This window comes from Lolium rigidum, chromosome 7 (assembly GCF_022539505.1).
Source record: "Lolium rigidum isolate FL_2022 chromosome 7, APGP_CSIRO_Lrig_0.1, whole genome shotgun sequence".
Taxonomy (NCBI): Eukaryota; Viridiplantae; Streptophyta; class Magnoliopsida; order Poales; family Poaceae; genus Lolium; species Lolium rigidum.
In genome coordinates this window covers 74,681,847-74,706,348 of record NC_061514.1, presented here as the reverse complement: position 1 = coordinate 74,706,348, position 24,502 = coordinate 74,681,847, and the positions used below count along the sequence as shown (strand labels likewise).

The 24,502-nt window shown below is 41.9% G+C and overlaps 2 protein-coding genes across 2 annotated transcripts; one reads left to right on the top strand and one right to left on the bottom strand.

Moving 5' to 3' along the window:
- The first annotated feature begins 2,498 nt into the window (after positions 1-2,498).
- On the top strand, positions 2,499-3,956 carry LOC124671540 ((+)-neomenthol dehydrogenase-like). The gene is made up of 5 exons (XM_047207904.1): positions 2,499-2,527; positions 2,588-2,831; positions 2,997-3,062; positions 3,270-3,464; positions 3,570-3,956. The coding sequence occupies exons 1-5, from the start codon at positions 2,499-2,501 to the stop codon at positions 3,954-3,956; spliced, it is 921 nt and encodes a 306-aa protein (XP_047063860.1).
- Positions 3,957-15,467: 11,511 nt separating this feature from the next.
- Positions 15,468-16,906, bottom strand: LOC124677087 (LIM domain-containing protein PLIM2b). The gene is made up of 5 exons (XM_047213084.1): positions 16,664-16,906; positions 16,483-16,582; positions 16,356-16,381; positions 16,129-16,218; positions 15,468-15,954 (listed from the first exon to the last, which is right to left on the bottom strand). The coding sequence occupies exons 1-5, from the start codon at positions 16,796-16,798 to the stop codon at positions 15,700-15,702; spliced, it is 606 nt and encodes a 201-aa protein (XP_047069040.1). The 5' UTR covers positions 16,799-16,906; the 3' UTR covers positions 15,468-15,699.
- Positions 16,907-24,502: the final 7,596 nt, after the last annotated feature.

The window sequence follows — 24,502 nt, the reverse complement described above, 5'->3', positions numbered from 1 at the left end:
GTGCGACGCTCGTCTCCTCTTGATACCCGATGATACATAAGTAATAGGACTTAGGCAGTATAAAGTTCTCATCAATCAAAGTACCGTTTAGAAACAAGTTCACCTGTTGTTTAAGTAGCTTCGCACGAGCCCTTGTAATTGGTCCAATCCGAACTTCATTGGACTTGAGCTTCACAGCAGGTTCATCTTCATTTATTAATGACGGAGGTAGTGGTGTAGTAGGGATGTCCTCATCACGTAGCCCACGATCCGGTAAGGAAAGTCTCGGCTCGAGGCTCAATCCACTCACCACGAGCGCGGCGCGCGTGTCGTGACGTGTCGAGTCGAGTCGAGTCGAGACGAGCGAGCGAGGAGGAGGAGGAGCGCGCGTGTAGCACTCCTATTCTCACTCACTTACTAGTGGTGGAACAACCCACCTTATAAGGTGGTCTAACTTCCTCCGAACTTTCCATGTGGGACTAAACTTCCCACCTCTTGCCACTCCCTAGTGAGCTGCCACCAACTTGGGCTCAAACTCACAAGGCTGCCACTAAGTGGGCATTAAGATTTATAGGAAAAATCTGAAATCTAGTATGGGCCACCAAATGTGGACCCAATATTTCAACATATGCGACAACAAATTATCGGTGGCGTACTGCTGACAGGCACGCGGCTACTAAGTTAGCCACGCGTCGAGTGACAGTACCTCTTTGGAGGAGGTGACGAGATGGAAGCGCATCCGTGAGGATGATGAGGCGGAGCCTTCAAACAAGAAGTAGCTAATTTTAAAATTTGTATGTTTTTACAGTTTTGTATGTTTAATTTGATTGGACATGTTTAATTTCAAAATATCGATTCTACTTAATGGACTGAAGATGAGGACAACGATTGATAAAACACTCGTTAGAGATACTTTGCATAGGCGACAGCCGTGGAAGCAATTTTGGGAAGGGGTTCATCCAAACTTTAACCAAAGAAGTATCTCCAAAATATCAATTCTACTTAAAAATGCGTCGGGTCGCTGGGTTACCCCCGACGCAAACAAACAATTTGCGCCTAGCAACCATTTCGGCGTCCGCGGGCCGACGCAAACAGACGAGCGCGGACAATTTGGATGTCCGAAATGCATCACCTCGTTGGAGATGCCCTGATTCGCTGGAAAAAGCAGCGACAGGAGCGGATACGGTGGTAGGAGGTCGGGAACAACTCGTGGAGACGACCTAGGGCGGTGGCCGCCGCCGCTGCTGCGACGTAGAGATAACCTAGCCGAGCTGCCCTTGTCCCATGCCTACGAGGGAAAGGGGAAATTGGCCGAGGTGTTGGGCGTTGACTGATTGCACGGGCCATCTTGGTGTATATTACGATGGCAGGTTTCTTGTAATTAATCCAAACGAAGATGTGGGTATTTTGGTCCAGTAGAACTCGGGAGCAGAAAAAAGGTCGAAAAGCGCGCAAAAGCACCTCCTACGCTTCTTTCAGCCTAGTAGTGCATTTTGCCTCCGCGCTTCAGCGAAGCGCTTTTCCACTTTGTAGCTTCGGGCTTCAACCTTCAGACTCTAAAAGCTTTAAAAGCGGAAGTGGAAGTCCAAACAAACAGAGCCTCAGCCCTCCGGGGCTGTTCACACGCACATGAACAATACCCCAGGAATAGACCATTTTACGGAGGAGGCATTTTAGCTCATAGGAGCATTTGCCCCCATTATGTAAAATAATTAAAAAATAATTTTAAAAATGTCAAAAAATTCTGACATAAAATATGTGATATACATTGTGACATTTGAAAAAACAATATTTTATGTGGCATGTACAAAAAAGACAAAAAGAATTCGTATACATAGTCGTGTTGTGGCATCAAAATTTGTCTTTTTTTACAGAAGACACATAAAAATATAAAATTTTCTGGACACTTGTGTACGAACATAAAATGTCTAGATGTACATACAAAATTTTATTTCGAAATTTTTAGACACCTCAAAATATATTTTCACATAACGGGTTCATATACTCCTATGAGCCAAAGTGGATTTTCCCCATTTTACCCTCTTTTTGTGGTATAATCGTAAGATAGGCCGTGTTAGCAATAATAATGTCCCGACGCTGGCAAGGCGTCATGTGCCCGTACTTTTGGTTCCGTGTAGATCTGTGTGTCCGTGAAGGATAGGTCTTGATCACCGAGTTGCATTTGTGCAAGTACTAGATCAGCACATATAAATATGCTTGTAATCCGTGAGTTGAATCAATACAACTGTTAAAAAACTCAGCCGGCTCCGATGAATGCAACCTTGAAATATTTAATACCTACCTTGCTTTGTCACCGTGTGATAAGGATCGCATACTTTGTAAAACAGTGAGAAAGCAATTCACACACTAGAGCCAACCTTGCATTTCTTTACAGCGCCGGCCCTTTCATTTCCTTATTATAAATTGCGATCCGGACGAATGCTAATGATCGATGTAGGACAATTCGCACATCCGGATCTCCCCTCTAAGCTCTTGCGTTGAAGCAGAAGCTCCTCAAAATGGAAAAGAGCGCCACCTCTGAGAGAAGGTAACCATACAACTCTGTCTGTGCCCGCAGTTCAGTATTCAGAGTTGGATCTGTGTGCAGGATAGCTGTTGTGACCGGAGGAAACAAAGGAATCGGTCTCGAGGTATGCAGGCAGTTGGCCTCCAAGGACGTTGTCGTCGTCCTAACGGCGAGGGACGAGAAAAGGGGCACCGAAGCAGCGCGCCGGCTTCACGCGTCGGGGTTCTCCGATGTGGTGTATCACAACTTGGATGTGAGTGATCCGTCCAGCGCTGCCTGTTTGGCTGATTTTATCGAGAACAAGTTCGGCAAGCTAGATATACTGGTACAGTCTTTTTTTTCACGCGTCATATATAGATGCAGAGGCCATAGATAATAAAGTTTTCCTGAACAAAAACCTGTGGATATTCCAATATTCTTAACTAAGCATGGGTACCTGTCTCTGTTGGTTGCTTATCATATGGATTTTTGAATCCTGTAAGCTTTGCAGATCAACAATGCAGGTGTTATAGGTGCAACTGCCGAGATCGACACCACGACACCCCTTCAGGATGTGGTACGCCCATTGACCTGTAAGACTTTGCACTTAACATTTTGTTCTTCTTCTTTAGAAGAAAGCTTAACAGTAGTTATCTGCTCCTTCAACTCGAAAATAAAGTGAACCAAGTAAGCCAAGTTACAAAAACGGTCTGTACTTTTCCTTATTCTTAGTTTTGTTCTGAAGCTTAACTAACATACTAGACCAAATGGATGCATCAAATAGCTTGCAGGCAAGAATGCAACGGAGAGGCTCCAGTGGTTGCTACAGAACTCCACGGAAACTTACGAGGAAGCCGAAGAATGCTTGAGAATAAACTACTTCGGCACCAAATATGTGACGGAAGCACTGCTCCCTCTCCTTCAGGCCTCCTCTGATGGAAGACTTGTCAACGTGTCGTCCAACTACGGAATACTGAGGGTAAACTTATCTTGAGCCAGTACTACTACCAACATTTATCAGGCATGAACTGAACAACACTTATCTTGAGGTTCTCAAAATTATTGTTCTCCGATTCTTCTCTAGTATTTCAGCGGTGAGGACCTCAAGCTGGAACTGAACAACGTCGAAAACCTGACAACACAGAGACTAGACGAGATGTCAAGACTGTTCCTGAATGACTACAAGAATGGCCAGCTGAAATCTCATGGATGGCCTGCCGATGCAGAGTACTTAGCCTACAAAGTGTCCAAGGCCCTGATCAACGGATACACTCGTATTATGGCAAGGAATTTCCCAGCGTTGCGTATCAACAGCGTGCACCCTGGCTATTGCATGACTGACATCAACTACGACACCGGAGAACTGACGGCGGAGGAAGGTGCCGGTAGCATTGTCATGGTGTCCCTCTTACCGGTGGGGGGACCCACTGGTGTGTTCTTCTACCATGACGAAGTAGCACCATTTGTGTAACTCTTTCAACGGTACTCGCTTGGTGATGTAGTGTCTCATAGTATCAAACTGCAGTTATCTGTGTTAGTATCAGTTCAACTGCAGTCTCACATCATTTGAACGCTGTATCCACTTCAGAAATCAGAACTGCAATGTATTACGCAAAGCCTTTTGCTTTGGGTTAAAATGAAAAAAAAATGAAGCTTAGGCATTACCCCCCATTTCCAATATGCTACTCATATTTGTTTTGTCTTAAACCAAACTTGTTAATGTTAGACCAAATGCATAGAAAACAATACGAACATCTAAACCACCTAAATATACTCCAATTTCTAGAAGGAAGTAACTTTGACTAAAGACAATAAGTAATATGATTTATTTATTGGGAAGGGGGGAGTAGTTTGTTATCTGTCAGCAGGTTCTTTTGGTTAGAAGTTTTCTCCAATTTTAAAAATAATTAGAATGTCTTCTCATATGTTAACATTGGATTTTGTTGAAGTCATTAAGACAAAAAAAACTTCTATATTAGTTTTTTTTGTTGGACCATTGTTTGTCAGAAAGAATGTATGGGTTGTTTGATGTAAAAAACACATTGTAGAGAGTTGAAGAGCGGAAAGTGTGTTTGGCTCGTGAGCTCTAATGATCCTTTTCAAAAAAATTAAAATTATATTTAGAAGTTTCAAAAAAAGAAAAAAAATTAGACATAGCAAATGATGTATCCTACAAATATGCAAAATGTAATGCTAAATTATCTGTGTTATGGGATTCAATACACTAAAAAATCTAATAAAATTTGATGATTTGAAAATATATATTCTCATATCCATGATTTGTCATTTTTGTATAGCTCACTATGCAAAGTATTTTAAATTGACATTTTACATGTTTGTGGGTCACATCATGGGCAACATCCAAAAATTTTGTTAAAAACATGAGGCTCGTAAATAAGATTTTCAAATTTTTCAAAATGGGATCACTAAAGCTGGAGAGCTAGAAAATCCACTCATCGAAGAGTCTCTTAGGACTATCAGACTTGTTGCTATCATTGAAATTCTCTAAAATTCATATGGATATTTTAAAGCATGTTTTATGTTAATTGAATCTAACGATCTAAATACATTTCATTTTACTAGTAAATTGCTAATTTATGCTCAAAAAAGTTAGATTAGTACTTTGAAATCAAATGAGAAACACAGCGAGAAAAAAGCACTTGAACAACATATATAGAAATGTAGCTATCCAAGGCAAACATTTATTTATTCTCCATCCAATGACAACATCTACAGAACTAGGACAAAAGTGCAGCCTCTAAACAACATGAAAAAATATTACAAAATAGTAAGTTTTCCCTATGAGGCTTGCCAATTGCATGTAACTATTTGGACTTGCTCTATTTTTTTTCCTGATATGTTTACACCACCAGTCCTCTTCACAATACCTTTTATGACACCATATTATTTTATTTGTGAGGTTCTATCCTAGCTTCTCCACCAACAAATGTTTGAATTGGTCCTAGAGTACAAGGCATGGTTTAGGAGGGGCTCGTTTATTTATAGAGTTATATACGTTTTTGGTACCACAACTTGCACCAGATGTGCAGTTTATTACCGCAACTTGCAAAACGAGCACCCAGAGTACCACAACTTGCACCGAGCGAGCAAATAGATCCATGACAAATCGGAAACGAACATGTGGCATTGTGATTTTTGCAAAAAAAACACCATGTATATTTTTCTCTCACAAATACTTGTTGGTTTCTTACGTGCGGGTCCCACCTATCAGAACATAGAAACAATTAAAATAAAGTAGCGTTTTTGGTGGGTTTTGAACTTGTGACCTAGAGAAGCCTAAAATGCATGTTTGCCACGGAGCTAGTTAACACTTAGATGATTTATTTTCGGACTTAAATTTATTATACAGCTTCTGGACGGCACATGCATCGTCAAATAGGCTTAAATACTTATTTAGAGGATATATCGTTCTAACTAACTTAGCTATTATACATTCTCCAAACGCGCCAATAGCAATAACGTGAGCTACGGGATAGGATTTACCGTTGTGAAGATCAGTTGAACGTACATTTGTTGTGTGTTTGAAACCCCAGATCACGCTAACGTTTTTAATTATTTCTCGCGCCATATCTTCTCTCTCCGTACAATTTGGTATTTCAAGTGCTCCTTTTGCAAGTAGTGGTACTAAACTGCACATGAACATAGCCTCCTAAATATAATGAGGTAATTTTTCCCGGTTGAGATCCAAGTTGCTCTGGTGATTTTAGCTACGACATCTGCTAAGTCTGCACATGCAGAAGGAGACGATATGGCGAGGCAATGACATACATAGCCTCTCATAGTCGTAGCATGCAACCAACGACATGGACGCTTACACTGATTCCCGCAGGTGATCGATCGGGTAAATCCTTCTCCTAGATTGTCCTCCGGCAAGACCATTGTTGCTTCCGTGGTACTCGACGTGGTGCTTCTCTCGGTGATGTCTGCGGGTTTCTGTTGTCCTCCTCTTCCTCGTGCTCCTCTGCTAAACAGGCACCACATCGTGGCGGTCGATGGTGCCAGTCCTGCACCACATCGTGGCCATGGCGGTGTCCGCAATTCACGCCTTGTTCTAGGTTGCTCCTTTGTGGCGAGGAGTTCTAAACACAACGTCAATTTCCTACCTCCTGGCGTTATCATGTGCATCGTCCCTTGCCGCCATGGCTAGCGGTAGTGCATCACCCGCTTATTCTCCTGCTCTCTACCGGCTCATGACGGTAACCGTTGAAGCCGTCACTTATGTCGCATACGATGCCACCGTGTTCCGGACTACGCAACAGATGTATGTTCAACTGGTCTTCACAACGGTAAAATCCTATCACGTAGTGCACGTAGCTCACGTTATTGCTATTCACGGGTTTGGAGAAGGTATAATAGTTTAGTTAGTTAGAACAATGTATCCTCTAAATAAATATTTAAGCCTATTTGATGATGCCTGTGCCATCCAGAAGTTGTATAATAATTAAATTTAAGTCCGAAAACAATTCATCTAAGTGTTAACTACTCCCGCAAGCATGCATTTTAAGCTGCTCTAAGTCACATGTTCGAAACCCACCAAAAACGCCACTTTATTTTAATTGTTTCTATATTGTGACAGGTGGGACCCGCACGTAAGAAACCAACAAGTTCTCATTTGTGAGAGAAAAATATACAAGTTATTTTTGCAAAAATCACAATGCCACATGTCCTCTTTCGATTGGTCGTGGACCTATTTGCTCGCTCGGTGCAAGTTGTGGTACTTTGGGTGCTCATTTTACGAATTGTGGTACTAAACTGCACATCTAGTGCAAGTTGTGGTACCAAAGATGTATATGATTGTTATTTATATTAAACTTTTTTACTTATTTATAACTCATTTTCTTTCACATAGTCGTGAAGCAAATACTTCTATTACATATACACAAATTGAAAATTATATTTGTTAAATATTCAGAAGCTTTATTTTCATTGTACAACGTACACCATGGCGAATCAGCTTAAACTAAGTTTGAAAAATATTATTCAAATATATGTTCTGTTTTCCTTTTGAAGCATTCTCCATTACACACCTATAATTCAAAAATTCCACTCACTCATAGAAAACATAGAAAACATGTATGTTTTCATGGACTAATTTGTGCCACTTTGGAAACTTATAATTATATCTGTTTACATATCCACTTTATCGTCCTTAGTATCTTTTCAGATATCTTGAGAGGTACGATCTAACCAATATCTTGATAGACGTTTCAAACATGCATGTGATTGTCTATTTTATGTGTAGGTAGAAAATTCTAGGGTATATAGTGTGTCTTAGACTCTTAGGAGGTATTATCGAAAAAAACACTGACATTGCTCAATGTTATAAGATAATTGTTTTACTTATTTACGGAAACTTCTCTGGTGTGATTCTTCAAAATATCTCCGAAACAAGCCCTATATAAAGTATTAGAAATAGAAAATGGCCATCAAATACAGGCCAAAGGAAGGTCAAAGCAAAAGAATCTCATGCCAAGTGAGACATCAAATCCCCTACTTAGCTAAGTCAATGAGACCCGTGCCAAATGAAGCATCAAATCCATACTTGGCTAAATCAAATATACAAAATTCATGAACACCATTACACCAAGTTTCTCATCAAGTGGTAAACCATAGGAAACCCTTTTACCATAAGGCACCCTTCCACCAAGTAGTAACTAGCACTGTTGCACCCGGCTTCCTAACTTTCTCAAAAGTAAGTGTAACTTATAAATATTTATAAATTAATCCTTTGATATGGGAAAACATCTCACAAATCTATAGAGGAGCAACCTTTCTATATTAACCGGTCTTGCTGCAACAGATTTGAGTAACCTTTCATACATATGCATTGTGCCTTGTAAATAGGATGCCCCACGCAGTCTTACTCTCCTGCCCCATGGCCAAGTGTAGATGTACGATTTGCATCGATCATGTATGTACGCAAGAAGATGAAAGACACGTTGTACCCAGGTCTAGGCCACCGATGCAGCTAAGAACCCTACTTCCTTTTGTCACTGACTTGTCTACAAATATCAAGGAAATTACAATGGAGATATGTGGCTACATGCTCAAACGTAAACTGTCTAGAGCTACAATGGTATTTATGTCTTCATAGTTGCTTCTCGTATGTCCGATTTGTTTGGCCTCCAGATCTTTTATACATGTGTTTTGTTTTTTTTTTCTTTTGAAACGGAGGCAAAAACTTTGCCTCATCTATTAATTAAGAAGAAGGTGCTCAATTTTTAGGAGAAAATTGAGCGAAAACCTACAACAATAGGGTCAAACGCTCACCAAGAGCACACCCACAAGAGAACAACACCAAAAGAAAGCAACCTCTTTTATACATGTGTCTTGTCGAGACTAAGGAAAATATCTCTTAGTCATCTTCCAACTTCACATGATTTCTTCCCACGTGTTGAGGCCTTCCTACTTACGATATAGGTTTTGGCATATTCTAGAAGATTCTCTCTAGCACATAGACATGCATGTCTTCATATCTTCATACATATGAAATATCCATACGAACATGGGTATATTTGTCGACATCGGCCAAGTAGAAAGAGAGAGAATCTTATTGTTTTTTCTGAATCTCCCAATAGCTTGTACAATAATCACAAGACATGTCAGCGCAAAATTTTGCATCGCTTTAACATGGATTCACAAAGGTTTAAACAGGCACAATTCGGACATCATGTCATCATAAAACTTCAAATAGCATTAACAAGGTATCACAAATGTTGAGCTGGTATTTGAAAGATGTCTCACTAAAGTTCCAATGATGTCTCTTTGAGGTTTCAAATTGCCGAAATGATGATGTTTGCTGAATTTTGACTAATATTTGGATTTTTTGATTGGTGTTTCATGGTGGTAGTGAGGTCTCATTTGGTTTTAGGGAGGTCTCATAGAGGTTTCTATGGGATTTCACTAGCACTAGTAGGAAACTAGCTATAGGTGGAATGCTTTTTTGTGGCGCACCAAATAACCATGTACCACTAAAAAAATATGTGGTGCACCCAGACATGTGCGCCACTAAATAATGGTATTTCTATGGCACACCAACTTTTTGTGCGCAAAAAAATTAACATTTATGTGGCACACCAAGTCTCCATGCGCCACATAAATGTCGTGAGTCTGAGCCAATTATTGGATAGACCAATTACGTATATTTCTGTGGCGCACGGAGCTGAATGCGCCACAGAAATGTCGCCTTTCTGTAGCGCATGGAGCTACATGCGGCACCGAAGTTTTCCCAACCGTACATGCACCCCCCCCCCCTCCACACACACACTCCAGTGGACCGCCTTTTTAGATTTAAAAAAATCACAGAAAATTATAAAAACTTTAAAAAAAAATTCTTTGAACTTTGTACTTATATTAAGTGGTACACTTGTAGGGAAAATTAGAAAACATGAATATCAATGTATTTTGCAAAAGAAAATCATGTAATTTTAAAATAAATTTTCTGGTTGCATAAGAAGTTAGAAAAATACGCATAATATATAAAAATGACCGGGAGAAAATTCTACGTCCGAATTCAACAACCTTTGGCCATTGTAAAATTTACAGAATCGGAAAATTAGAAAAGAATAAAAAGTTATGGCAAAGTTAAGATTTTTTCCTGTAAAAATAAAAAAATCGAAAAAAATTATGTGGCGCACCAAATGCACTTGCGCCACATAATTTTTTTATATTTGAAACCCGACGACGCCGTATTCCCTCTCTCTTTTCTCCTCCTCCTCCACTTCTCCTCCACTTCACCATCTCCTCCACTTCCACTTCCACTTCCCCTTCTCCTCCACTTTCCCTTCTCTCCTTCTCCTCCCTCCTCTTCTCTACCTCCGACCTCCTCCACCACCTGGCGACCTCCTCCTCCTCCTTCTCCTCCTCCGACGAGCTCCTCCTCCTCCAGCGACCTCCGCCGGTGACCCCTCTTCCCCCACCTCCGGCGGCCCCCTTTGACCGGCCTCCTCCTCATCCACACAGCCACCCACCACTTACGGCCGGCCTCCTCGACCTCCTCCTCCTCCTCCTCCTCCTCCACACACCCCATCCACCCACCCACCTCCCGCGACCTCCGGAAAATTTCAAAAAAATATCCGGCGAAATTCCGGCGGCCCCATATCTAGATCTGGCCGCCATTTTCTTTAAAATTCAAAAAATAAATGTGGCGCACCACAGCTGCGTGTGCCACAGAAAGTTTTCTGTGGCGCATGCATTCCTGGTGCCCCACAGAAATGTCACTTTCTGTGGCGTATGGGTCCGTGCGCCACGGAATTCACATTTTTGTAGCATGGATTTAGTGGAGCACCTCCGTGCGCCACAGAATTCCTAAACGGTACGCCACTGATAAGCCTTTTCCTACTAGTTTAGGTATTAATGATGATTTAAGCAATTTGATTGCAGTAAATTTTAAATCGTATCCAACAACAAAAGTAGCACAACTGAAATTTTGCAACGATGCAAGACATGACACACACAAGCCTAGGGGAAATCCATTTTGGCTCATAGGTGTAGGTGCACCTATTACTGAAAAAACATATTTCGTAATGTCTAAAAATTTCGAAAATAAATTTGGGGTGTACTTCCACATATTCTATGCCTGCACACAAAGTGTCGCGGAAAAATATTATTTTCTATGGCCTGTACAAAAAATACAATTTCTGATGCTCTAAAAAAGTTTTTTACTAGACATTTATTTGTGTTTTTTACATAGGCCACATAAAATATATTTTTTCCCGCAAAACTTTCATGAGGTAACATAGGATGTTCGGATGCACGGTGAGGAATTTTATTTGAATTCTTTTAATATTTTGAAATAAATTTAAATTTTACTTTTCCTAATAGTGTATCTACACCTACGAGCCAAAACGTCTTGTCCCAAGCCTAGATGCTATTTTGTTTTCCTCTACAACCTCTTTATAAACTAGCTTCCCCTACCTCAATCAACATGTACGAATGAAGACCCAAAGCTAGTTTGAGGATAATTTTTTTTATTATGCTGCAACCACTACAGGAATGGGGCTATATGCCGAGGGCCGGGAACCCTCAGCGTAGCATGCTTTGGCCCTCGGCGTAGGCTATGCCGAGGGCCGCCCTTGGCATAGCTCCTCGGCGTGTAAGTCCCTCGGCAAAGGCACTATCGCCGTCGGCGTAGCCCGGCCCTCGGCAAAACCCTCGGCATAGACTTTTAAAAAATTCAAATTTTCCGTTTCCAAAAAAATTCAAAAAAAAAAATCGAAAAAAAAATATTTTTTTCTATATGCCGACGGCAAAACCCTAGGCATAGATATTTAAAATTTTTAAAATTTTAATTTCTTTTACACAATTTTTTCTTTTTTTTTCTTTTTTTTACTTGTTTATCTTTCACCCAATACACTTTTAATTCTAACTACACTTAATCTTATGTCAAATTACAATCATGGTTAAACTTCCCAGTCGGTCACCCATCCTCACACTACTCTAGCCTCAGCACGCTTAACTTCTTGGTTCCATTCGGATGAGCTTCCATTATAGAATTGACACCTCTTGCCGATAATAATAGCATATCAACCCTATTAACCCTTGAACCGTGATGCACACTTCTTTATTTTTGAATCCCAAACAATTACTTAAGTAGACAACAATGAATATATATAAGTAATAATAATATTGAATTCAAATAAAAATAAAATGATTTTATTTTTTGGTATTTTTTTCTATTTAATATTGAATAATTAATATCTTTAAATCGGAAATCAAAATTCCACAAATAATATGTCTAAATCGATCAGAAAAATGAGAGGAATCTAAATATAATATACATATCATCATTTGAACCTAAAAATTAGAGGAATCCAAATATGACGCCCAATTTGCCATGTGGCCAAAACAGCTCCCCTCGCGAGATGCGAAATGGCCGTATCGGGCGGGCTGGTGCACCGTTCGCCAACACGCTAAACGGACAAAAATTAGCACATAAAGTGATGTGTTATAGACATAAAAACATTTTTTGCAGAATTTATTGAGTGACGGAAAGTGTACCCCTAGTTCAAATCCGGTCGGTTTCAGACGGATTCGGCGGGACACCGCAGGAAGCTGCATGGATTCCCAGATAGCTAGCGCGCACATATGGCATGTGATATGTGGTGTGAAGGCGGTGTCCTACCACTACGCGGAGGTCTCGCGCAATACTAAAATACGCTCCATGTAGCTGCTTCACAAAATAAACCCGTTTTGGCACCCCGAAAATGAAAAAACCATCGCCCATCAGTCGGATTGGAAATCCGCTCCCGAGGCCTTGCTTCCCATCCCAGGGACCACGCACATGCCAAATATGGCCTCATTCCGACAAACTATGCGGTGTCACGGGCCGTTTCCTACTCATTTGCCCTAAAAGGCATAAAACTCCGGACGTGATAGCCCCGTTTTGTGAAGGGTTTTCCAAAATAATTGTCGTATCCTAATTCCGACTTTCGGAGTGGTTACTAGGACACATAAAATGACGCAACGCGGCTCCGCGGGATTTTCTGACTTTGTTTAAATTGTCATTTGGCCAAAACGGGCCCCCACGGAGATGCGGTATGTCCGTACCGGGCGCGCTGGTGCACCCGTTTACCATCGCGCTAAACGGACAAAAATTGGCACATAAACTGATATGTCATAGACCTAAAAACATTTTTTGCGGAATTTATTGAGCGACGGAAAGTGTAGCCCTAGTTCAAATCCGGTCACTTTCCAGCGGATTCGGTGGGACACCGCAGGATGCCGCATGGATTCCCAGATAGCTAGCGCGCACATATGGCATGTGATATGTGGTGCGAAGGCGGTGTCCTACCACTACGCAGAGGTCTCGCGCAATACTAAAATGCGCCTTATGTAGTTTCTTCACAAAAAAAACCCGTTTTGGCACCCCGAAAATGAAAAAACCATCGCCCATGGGTCGGATTGGAAATCCTCTCCCGGGGCCTTGCTTCCCATCCCAGGGACCACGCACGTGCCAAATATGGCCTCGTTCCGACAAACTATGCGGTGTCACGGGCCGTTTTCTACTCATTTGCCCTAAAAGCCATAGAACTCCGGACGTGATAGCCCTGTTTATGAAGGGGTTTCCAAAATAATTGCCGTATCCTAATTCCGACTTTTGGAGTGGTTACTAGGACACATAAAATGACGCCATGCGGCTCCGCGGGATTTTCTGACTTTGTTTAAATTGTCATTTGGCCAAAAGGGGCCCCCACGAAGATGCGGTATGGCCGTACCGGGCGCGTTGGTGCACCCATTTACCATCGCGCTAAACGGAAAAAAATTAGCACATAAACTGATATGTCATAGACCTAAAAACAATTTTTGCGGAATTTATTGAGCGAAGGAAAGTGTAGCCCTAGTTCAAATCCGGTCACTTTCCAGCGGATTCGGCGGGACACCGCAGGAAGCCGCATGGATTCCCAGATAGCTAGCGCGCACATATGGCATGTGATATGGGGGGCGAAGGCGGTGTCCTACCACTACGCAGAGGTCTCGCGCAATTCTAAAATACGCCCCATGTAGTTCCTTCACAAAAAAAACCTGTTTTGGCACCCCGAAAATGAAAAAACCATCGCCCATGGGTCGGATTGGAAATTCGCTCCCGGGGCCTTGCTTCCCATCCCAGGGACCACGCACGTGCCAAATATGGTCTCGTTCCGACAAACTATGCGGTGTCACGGCCGTTTCCTACTCATTGCCCTAAAAGCCATAGAAATCCGGACTTGATAGCCCTGTTCGTGAAGGGTTTTCCAAAATAATTGTCGTATTCCAATTCCATCTTTTGGAGTGGTTACTAGGACACATAAAATGATGCCATGCGGCTCCGCGAGATATTCTGACTTCGTTTAAATTGTCATCTGGCTAAAACGGGAACCTGAGAACATATAAGAAAGTGATTGAATTGTTTCTATGTTAACATGTTATTCTACATGATTCAAATATGCATGATTTTGACATAAACGGATAGAGGATGTTTTTCTGAACATTTTGATACCTCATACGCATTTTTCTGACATCCTATGAATTAGTTATGATTTTAATAAAATTAGACAAATTTAAAAAATAGCCTACGCCGAGGGTGGCCGTCGGCGTAGCCCTGTCTACGCCTAGGGCCAAAGATATGCCGAGGGCTGCCCTCGGCGTAGAGGTCGCTACGCCGACGGCCACGTTTCGCCGAGTGTTGAAAGGGCAGGCTGGCATGGCCGGGCCATACGCCGACGGCCCCGACTTTTGGCCGTCGGCGTATAGCCTGGCCCTCGGCATAGCCTCCCATTCCTGTAGTGAACACTCTCGGTGTATTTCTAGATATCAGCATGTTCATTCAAATGTACAAGACCTAACCAGTTCATATGATATTTGAGTGTCTGTCTTGTTTTCTTTTTTATGTAAGATCGGGCAATCGTAGAACACTTGTCTTAATGAACACGACACACTACTAGGCATGTTATAGAAATAACAATTTTGTTCACTTGGTGTGGTGGGTCATCTGTATTGTGTTGTAAGGATTGAACTAGTTGTGAGTGAGCACCATGACACCTACAACATAATTCAATTTTCAAAAAAATCTACCAAAAATAATGAGTGCAGTACAGGATTATACTATGTCACAAGATGGAGAGCTTATAGTCTGTGGCCTGCAAAAAAAAACTAGTAGCAAATATATGTGAATATGAAATTCATTAGTTTCATGTTTTTACTCTCAAATAAGACAACTTATTAATCTCAAACTCCATAGATCAATATAAATTTATATTTCTTCAAAACAATTGTACACCAAAAGTGCCCAAAAGAAGTTAGGGTGTAGGTGTACTTCTGCTTAGAAAAATTCCTCTCCTTAAGGATTTTGTTGAAATTATCAAACACAAAAGGTAGGTAATTAGTAACTTGGTTGTCCTTCTAAGTTCTAACTGAGCAAGACGACCATCATATAGAGCAGATATGGTTTAGCAAATTGGGAGTATTTTTGCTTACAAAATAGTAACAGTTTTCCCCATGAGGCTTACTAGTTGATTGCCACAGTTGCCATTAGTCTCATATGAAAGGAAGGTATTAGTATATTAGTACAATACTTACAGCTTGACAAACCAAGCTCTCGGGGGAACCAAAAAATAAGACGGGGTAAAGACAGCGATGTAGAAGTAAGAAACAGGAACTCCGGGCTGTGTTGTATATTTGTGTATATAAGCTTCGTGTTTTCCTACTTTTCCTCTCTATTCTCCATCTTGTGCTGGTGCTTCGGGAGCCGCCGCCGGTTGCTCTTCAGCCACCAGGTCAGGCAAGACCTCATGGGAGCTGCTCTTCTTTTTCATGTGGCTGTAGCTTCCTTTCTCCATGAAGAGTTGTCCGAAATGGATCTTGCAGTACAATACGCCATTGAGCGCTGCGTAAGACGAGGTGGTTAGGATGCAACCCCCGTGCGAGCACTTGAAGCAGCCCTTGTGGTACGCCTCGCCCTCCAAAGTCATCTGAATAACATGGTCAACTGTTAGAGTTGAGCAGTGCGATTTCATTTCATTTCTTGAACAAAGAAAAATTAATGTTTGGTAAATATTCTTATATTTTTATACACACATATGTTTGATCATTTGGCATTCATCGATCATTCGGACGAGGACGAATGAAGCGCGGCATTTCTGTACCTTCTCAAGTGGGTACACTGTTTTCTGGCAAGCTGTGCACTTATCCTGAGTGCCAGAGAAGATAGAAGATAGCTTGCTTGGGGCCCTTGACTGTAGGTATGGGACATTTCAATTTGCAATTGCAAACACATTTATCCAGTTAGCACAGCTGGCGTTAGAAAAGAAAAGGAAACGCTAAACAAGATAAGCCTTGCTGATGAAGACAGTTTTGTGGAGCAGAGCTGTACCAGTTCCTTGTCGCATGATCTGTTACCTGCGTGACGCCACAAAATCTCTCAGGATTACCCTTCATCCGCAGATTATAACAACATTTAAAATTCTTTAAGACGTCAACCAGGTGGCTCATTGTATTACCCGGTGTGAACTTCTTGGAGAAGCTCCCTGTCTCCTTGAAGAGCTGCTCGAAGTGCGTCTTGCAGTAGAGGACGCCGTCCATGGAAGAATAGCTGCACATCTGCAAGCCACAACAATGCACACAGTTTTACAATGCATTAGTCTGAAGTTTGTTGATGGAAGATCGGACGGACGCACGTACCGAGAGGATCCCCTTGCAGTGGCTGCATTTGAAGCAGGTCTTGTGGTAGATGACGCCGTCAGCCGTGAGGAGGTCGATGAAGTGGACCGTCTTGTCGCACGCCGTGCACTTGTCCTGCGTGCCGGTGAAAGACATGGTGGTAGCGGCGGCGACGCCTGTCCGGTAGCACGCACGTAGGTGGTAACCTCTCTGTTTCTCCAATCGCTCTTCGTCTCCGATCGGGCGACAGGTAAATAGCTAGAAACGAAGCGCCTAAGCGATTGATACGGGGCAAAGAACGATGGAACCGGAGCAAACATAGGGGACGGGCGTGGTCTGCGCCGCACAGACTTCGTCAAGCAAAACCTATTTTAGGAAGAGAGAGATAAGGCGGTGATCTCGATCGTCTCGCGTTAATTCTACTGCCTCGTGCCAAAAAGAAAAGCATTTTTCAGGTCTTTTCAGAATGCCATCTCATTTCTTCTTGTGTCCAGGAGGCCCATCAGTTTTGGCCCAAAGGGACTCGCTAGCGCGCGCGCTAGCTAGTTCCCGCTTCGCTGAAGCGATGGCTTCATGGCCTCGGCCCATTCCTTCTGGCTGGTTCTCGTTCCGATTCCTTTGGTTTGTTTTCGTTTTCGTCCGATATATCGGTCATCAAGTAGCAGCAGCGCATCACGTCCCGTCTTGACTTGACTTGAATACATGCAAATATGTACGTACATACATGTTTCATCCATTTTTACCGTGATAATCAAGTACGTACAAAAAAATCCTTGCTAGTACCTACTTCATTAGCTAGCGCTATCTAAGTTTAGTTTCTTGTATTACTTTTTTAAGTCATGTTTCTAATTTTTTCATGATCTTTCTACAAAAAAATGTTTATTTTTATCTAAAAACTGCATTCATAATTTAATATATAAATATTTTTAATGGATTTATTTTATTTCTTATTTCTTTAGTTTAGTTTCTTATGTTTTCTCTTTTTCAATGTTTTTTCCCATTTAGCCTATTATATTGTTCTTCATATATTCTCACCGCCTATATTAATATTTTTTCCTTCTATGTGCTTCACCGACACCATTTTATTCCCTTGTATTAGTGTTTTGTTCCCCGCCAAGTAGACGAGATATTTTCCCGACACGCAATATACTCGTTCTCTATACAAAAGAGATGTGTTCCTCGGACGCAATTTTTGTTCCCTCTGATGACGAGATTTATTCCTTGGATGTAATATTCTTGTTTGCTATGTTGACGAGATGTGTTCCTCGGACGCACTAGCCTTGTTTCCCGAGTAGACGAGATGTGTTCCTCTGACGCACTGGTATTGTTCCCTGAGTAGACGAGATGTGTTCCTCGGACGCACTAGTCTTGTTCCCTAATTAGACGACATGTCACTAGTAGAAAAACTCTTATAGGCGGAGCTTAGTTCTGTGGCGCACCATTAAAAATGCGTCACAGAAATTTATTTTGTGGCGCACCTGGCAGTGACATGCTATATTGGCTCTATATATATCTGCTCCAAAGGTTCCATTTGGAGCCTGGATTGCTAGTGGTTAGTATATTGTTATGCTGCTATGCTTATAATCCATGTCTGAACCTGTACAAGGTAATGAAGACTTGCTCACTTGGTATTGCTTGCTAGTTGGACATTTGGTTGGTTTTGATGCTACTGGTTCATTTAAATGCATGAAATGCTACTATGGTATGCTACTGTGGTATCCTTGTGAAGAAAATGATGGATTCTTGTGAGCTTATGGTATGATACTATGCTACTATGGTATCCTTGTGAAGATTTACTTGATGGATTCTTGTGAGCTTATGGTATGCTACTATGCTTATAATGCTCTGATTAGTGGGGATGCTTACTGGATCATGTGCATATAGTTCATATAGTTCCCTAAAAAGAAAGAATGCTCCCTGGCCAGATGCTTGATGTCTTGGCTCAGCCAATGATGCAAAGGCTGAGGCAAAAACTTGGATAAGAACAGATACTAAAATGTGTGATTTAAATGGAATGCTTATGATGGTATACTAAAATAGAGATATTCACATTAGGGAATCATGTAAATGAATGCCACTGTGGTATCCTTTTCTTGTTGGCTTTGATGAAAATAGAGATATCCACGATAGGGGATCGTGTAAATGAATGCCACTGTGGTATCCTTTGAAGAAAAAGGACTGCTTCTGATGGTTTTAAAAGGCTAGGTGGTGCTAGGTGATTCAGTTGGCTACCAAGACTTGTCTCATCTGGTTAGCTGGGATATGCTATGTGTTGTTGCTTGTTTAGGCATATCTATCACTTACTGGATTTACTGGTTCTTGATTGGCCTCATTTTGCTAGCATCACTTGGTCTATATACCAAGTGATGAATAATCCCTTTGGAGCATCTGCTCCATGCATGCTATGTGTGTTTGAGCATCTTGACTTATGTCACCATGGTTGCTGGTTTGTTGGTATTTTTGTACTTGCCGATGATTAGATGGTTGGTCGATCACTCGTACACTCGGGGTGGAGCAAGTGAGCTCTGGTGTGATGGCACAAATATCAATATTTTGTGCATCCTACCTGGCCTCACTTACTCCATCCCCGGATGTTAATATTTGTTTCGACCAACAAAGTATGAGGCATTCCATTTAGTTCATACTAGTTACTTCTTAACTCGCATTGGCCTTTCTTCCATTTTAGTGCCGATGATTAAATTGTTTGGTCACTTGTACACTCTGGGTGGGGCCAGTGAGCCTGGTGCGATGGCACAAATATCAATCTCTTGTGCATTATACCTGGCCTCACTGACCCCATCCCGGAATGTTAATATTTCTTTCGACCAACAAAGTATGAGGCATATGATATCTAGTCGAGATACCACTTGGCTCTTTCTTCCATTTTAGTGCCGATGATTAGAATGTTTGGTCACCTATACGCCGCAATATACTTTGTAGACGGGCCCCCTTTCCCCGGCCGCCGTTCCGTGAACGAGTCTTTGACGAGACAACAACGCCGACCTGCCTCTCCGGTGCATCACCACTTTTCTTCTCTCGCCGTCCAAGTACGTGAACGAGTCCTTAATGCAAAGACGGTGTCAGCCTCCCTAGCATCATGCCGACCCACGTTGCCGTGCTTCAGGCCGTGTCTCGGCGCCTGCACTCTTCGCCTTTTGCCCGGTGAACGAATAGACTAATCGTTGGAATAAGGAAGCCGATGACGGCCGATCGCAATTTAATCTTGCGACCGGCCGTCATCGGTTTCCTTATTCCAACGATTAGTCTATTGGTTCACTGGGCAAGAAGGCGAACAGAGGCGGCGCGGACACACGGCCCAAGCGCGGCAACACGGCCCGGCATAATGCTCGGGCAGGCTGGCACGGTCTTTGCATCAAGGACTCATTCACTCGGACGGCGAGGGACTGCCGTGGTTCCGCGCCGGAGAGGCAGATCGGCGTCGTTGTGTTGTCAAGCACCCGTTCACGGAACGGCGGCCGTGAAAGGGGGCCCTTCGCAAAGTATACTCGCGGTGTATACTTGCAACTATGGTTTCGACCATAGTATTTGTGTTGACCAACAATGTATGAGGCACTTATTCCATTTTGTCATTCCATTTGCTTTGAGATTTTCAAAATGCCGATGATTAAAATGTTTGGTCACCGTACACTCGGGGGCGGCGTAAGTGAGCCTGGTAAGATAGCACAAATATCAATCTCTTGTGCATCGGACTTGGTCTCAGTTACACCGTCCATGAATGTTAATATTTGTGTTGACCAACAATGTATGAGGCATTTATTCCATTTCTCTTGTGCATCGGACTTGTTGGTCTCACTTTCTTCCATTTTCATCATAGTAGGAACTGGATAAAGGACCCCGATGCAAGCGAGCCCAGTGGGTAGAGATGAGGGAGCAAAGGAGGAACCGGATGAAGACTACTTTGTATCTCGAAATTGTGAATTTTGTATGAATTAAGAGTTGTATGCAAAACATTTGACACTTAATTGCCACTATATATGTATCTCGATCGGGCTCTAAGTAATGTGATGATGATGTCCATGTTATATCTGTGCAATGTACATGATATTTATATTATATCTGAATGTTGCTGTATATAACCTGTATCTCTGTATATTGCTGTGTATAAACTACATGTGTATAGCAGGCAGCACAAAATCGTGTATAATACAAGCAAATTCTGTGGCGCACTGAAAACCAATTCTGTGGTGCACGCTTTTCTGTGGCGCACCTAAGAACACATGCACCACAGAAACCTTAATTCTGTGGCGCATGGGAAGGTGCGCCATAGAAACCTTATTTTTGTGGTGACGTTTCTGTGGCGCACCTTCCATGCGCCACAGAATCCATTTTTGGTGCGCCACTGATGAGGCTTTTCCTACTAGTGTGTGTTCCTCGGATGATGTATTCTTGTTCCCTAGTAGACGAGACTTGTTCTGGTTGGGAAGCAATATCCGTGTTCCCTGATTACACGAGACGTGTTCCTCGGATGCACTAGTCTTGCTCCCTGAGTAGGCAAGATGTGTTTCTCAGATGCACTAGTATTGTTTCCTGAGTAGACCAGATGTGTTCCGTGAGTAGACCAGATGTGTTCCTCGGACGCACTATTCTTGCTCCCCGAGTAGATGAGATGTATTTCTTGGACACAATGTTCTAGGATGCAATATCTGTGTTCGCTGAGTAGACGAGATCTGTTCATCGAACACACTAGTCTTCTCCGCTAAGTAGATGAGATGTGTTCCTTCGACGCACTAGTATCTTTCCCTGAGTAGACGATATGTGTTCCCTGAGTAGACGTGATGTGTTCCCTGAGTAGACGCGATGTGGTCCTTGGACGCACTAGTCTTGTTCCATCAGTAGGCGAGATGTGTTCCTCGAATGCGATATTCATGTTCCCCGAGTAGACGAGATATGTTCCTCAAACACAATATTCTTGTTCCCCTAGTAGATGATATTTTTTTCCCGGACGCAATATATGTGTTCCCTGAGTAGACGAGATGTGTTACTCAGACGCATTGATCCAGCTCCCTGAATAGACAAGATGTGTTCCTCGAATGCGGTATTCTTGTTCCCCAGATAGACAAGATGTGTTTCTCAGACACAATATTGTTGTTACCGCAGCAGATGAGACTTGTTCCCGAACGTTATATTTGTGTTTCATGAGTAGACGAGATGTGTTCCTGGGACGCAGTAGTCTTGTTCCCTGAGTAGTGGATATGTGTTCTTCGGATGCGGTGTTCTTATTCTCCGAGTCGACGATATGTGTTCCTGAGACACAATATTTTTGTTCCCCGAGTCGAGGACATGTGTTTCCCAGATAAGTTTTTATTTATTTTTAACTAAATCGTGATTTTTACTCGTGAAGAACACACTGCGTACATGGCAATTAAAAAAAAAATAATGCATGCCAGATTAACTAGTGGTTCTATTTTGTCCTTATCCAAAAAAAAACATGCATGCCAATCATTCAGCGAAACGAAGTGCTAGTAGCGCACGGGCGCCAGGGTGGAGGCCCCAGATGGCCTACCAATGTCCGATCAAAAAAGAAAAGATGGCCTACCAAGAAACAAAAAGTAAATCAAATAGAAAGTTTCTTTTTTTTTCATGTTCCTATTTTTTCCTATTTTCTTTTCTTTCCCTAAGATGTTTCCCTATTTTTTAAATTATACAAATATTTTATTGTGTAATAAGGGAATATTTCTTTGGACCAGGTGAGAAATTATTTTGGACTATGTTCTAAGTTTTGCTCGCATGAATTTCTTGCACCAGCAAAAAACTACTTGAACCGTACGAAGATTTTCCTCGTATGCTGTGTTGAAACCCCATATTTTTTTTAACTTTATGATCATTTTTACTCAATTTATAAATAAAGTTTGTAAGGAAAATAGCAATAAAACATGTGAATTTCTAGATTTGAAAAATAATGTATCTACTAATAGGCTACGCCAGATATGGCCCATGTCAGGAACCATTCATTTGTTGCGCCTCTATCAGACGCAACTCCGAGCACCCGATATTCAGAGCAAGTGAGAACATCGCCTAACGAAGTGCAATTTTTTTTTTGCTAAAAATGCAATTTGTATTTGCAACTTGGTTAACCTAATGTAATTTTTTAACATATATATTTACCATGTCAAGAATTCAAAATCCAGCACACGTCTGGAAAGATAAAAGAAGAACTTAATACTATTAATATGGGCTAATTCAGATGGGGCTCATCAACACTACAAAATTTGTTATTTTTTTATCATGCTATAGTTTGATTCTATAATTAATTTTATGATATAATGGATGCATACATATTGTGTCCATATCGTAAAAACATATAACTGAACACTAGTAGATAACAGGCCTTTTGTTCCGGGTGGTAAGGGCCTTTTGTCGCGGGCAGCCCGCCGCGACAACGGAGGCGCGACAAAAGGGTCCACCTTTTGTCGCGGGTCGCTTACGACCCGCGACATAAGGTCCACCACGTGGCAGCCGCGGGGCGCGCAGGGCACAGGCCCTTTTGTCGCGGGCGGTATTACCACCCGCGACAAAAGGCCCTCTACGTGGCGCGCGCACAACGCTGTCTGCTTTAGGGTTTGAGGGGTGCAGCACCCCTCCCCGCCACCGACCGCCTGTTATTTCATTTTTTTCATTCAAAAATAAAAGTTGCATATATTTGTACGCTACTAGAAGTTGTACACGTTCATTCATTATATATATATATATATATAGATCGATCAAACAAATATTGGAAGCAAAAGTCGATTCCCCTTACACATATTCGTAGATTCCCTACATATATACATGGAGCTCACGATCGACAAGCGGTACTAACGACCGTCTATTTGGAGGTAGAGCATCTATTTGGACTAAACAAGCCTTTTGGTTTATTACTTCTCTAACCAAAAGTCCCGCCAGTTCCTCCGCGATTCCTAGTGCGTGTTCCTTTGGTTGGAGTCTGTCCCGCATGAAGTCGACCTATATACGAAAATGAGATGAGTATGACTATATCAGTCTTGATAAGGAAATATTGATGATAATAAATAAAGTTGTGAATGTTATTGCTTACGTTGAATTTATTTTTGTTCGCTTCTCGGTGGTTAACATGCGAATGGACTCGCAAACGTAGTATCCACATAGATTCGTCCCTTGTGGCTGTCTGGGGCACGGTACAGGAGTAAATATTAGCTTCTTTGCAAAGGTAATCTCCTTATGATGATTCTTCAAAGCTTGCCAAGCCCTGCCAGGCAAAAGAATGATTGAATGAGTGGATAATTAATTGATATCTCACGAAAGATAAAGCGCGACGATGAAGGAAATTACACTTGGAGCAACTTCACGCAAGTCCCGGAACCCGTCCACGCCTCTACTCGGTGGGTCTTTTACTTCAACTATTCCCTTATCAGGTTGAATGTCTAGTAGAATCCAAGTGGAAGCTGCACATGTTATGCATATACGTCAGGAATTACACTTAACATCGAGTAAGAAAAATTGAATGTGCATAAAAGATCATTAAGACTCTCACTCGTAGTTGTAAGGAAACAATATTGAATCACAGAAATATTGCTCCCTCAAAAACCTTAGTAGGTTTCCCCCCGTTTCTTCGCGTTTATGCTTCACCGTTTCAACATGTATTTTATCTGGGTCAATAAACCCAACATTGATAATATTATTACTTTTGCATTCACTGATCTTCAACATGCCTGTCATTTTAGGTTCAGCCATCAAGTGAAATGCTAATCCTCCTGCTCCATTGTCCTTAATCTGTGTTTAGATATCACATTTAAGACCAAGTCAGCTGGTTTCAAATAACAAAAAACTTGAGCTGCCAAATGAATAAGCCAATATTTACCGGATATCAGATTAAAACCAACT

Bases quoted from the DNA above. Each gene is read 5' to 3' on its own strand.
- LOC124671540 (XM_047207904.1), top strand. From the start codon at position 2,499: ATGGAAAAGAGCGCCACCTCTGAGAGAAG. The intron at 2,832-2,996 runs GTACAGTCTTTT...TAAGCTTTGCAG, and splicing joins TCGGCAAGCTAGATATACTG to ATCAACAATGCAGGTGTTAT. The intron at 3,465-3,569 runs GTAAACTTATCT...ATTCTTCTCTAG, and splicing joins CCAACTACGGAATACTGAGG to TATTTCAGCGGTGAGGACCT.
- LOC124677087 (XM_047213084.1), bottom strand. From the start codon at position 16,798: ATGTCTTTCACCGGCACGCAGGACAAGTGCACGGCGTGCGACAAGACG. The intron at 16,583-16,663 runs GTACGTGCGTCC...TGTGGCTTGCAG, and splicing joins ACTGCAAGGGGATCCTCTCG to ATGTGCAGCTATTCTTCCAT. The intron at 16,219-16,355 runs GTACAGCTCTGC...CCATACCTACAG, and splicing joins GATCATGCGACAAGGAACTG to TCAAGGGCCCCAAGCAAGCT.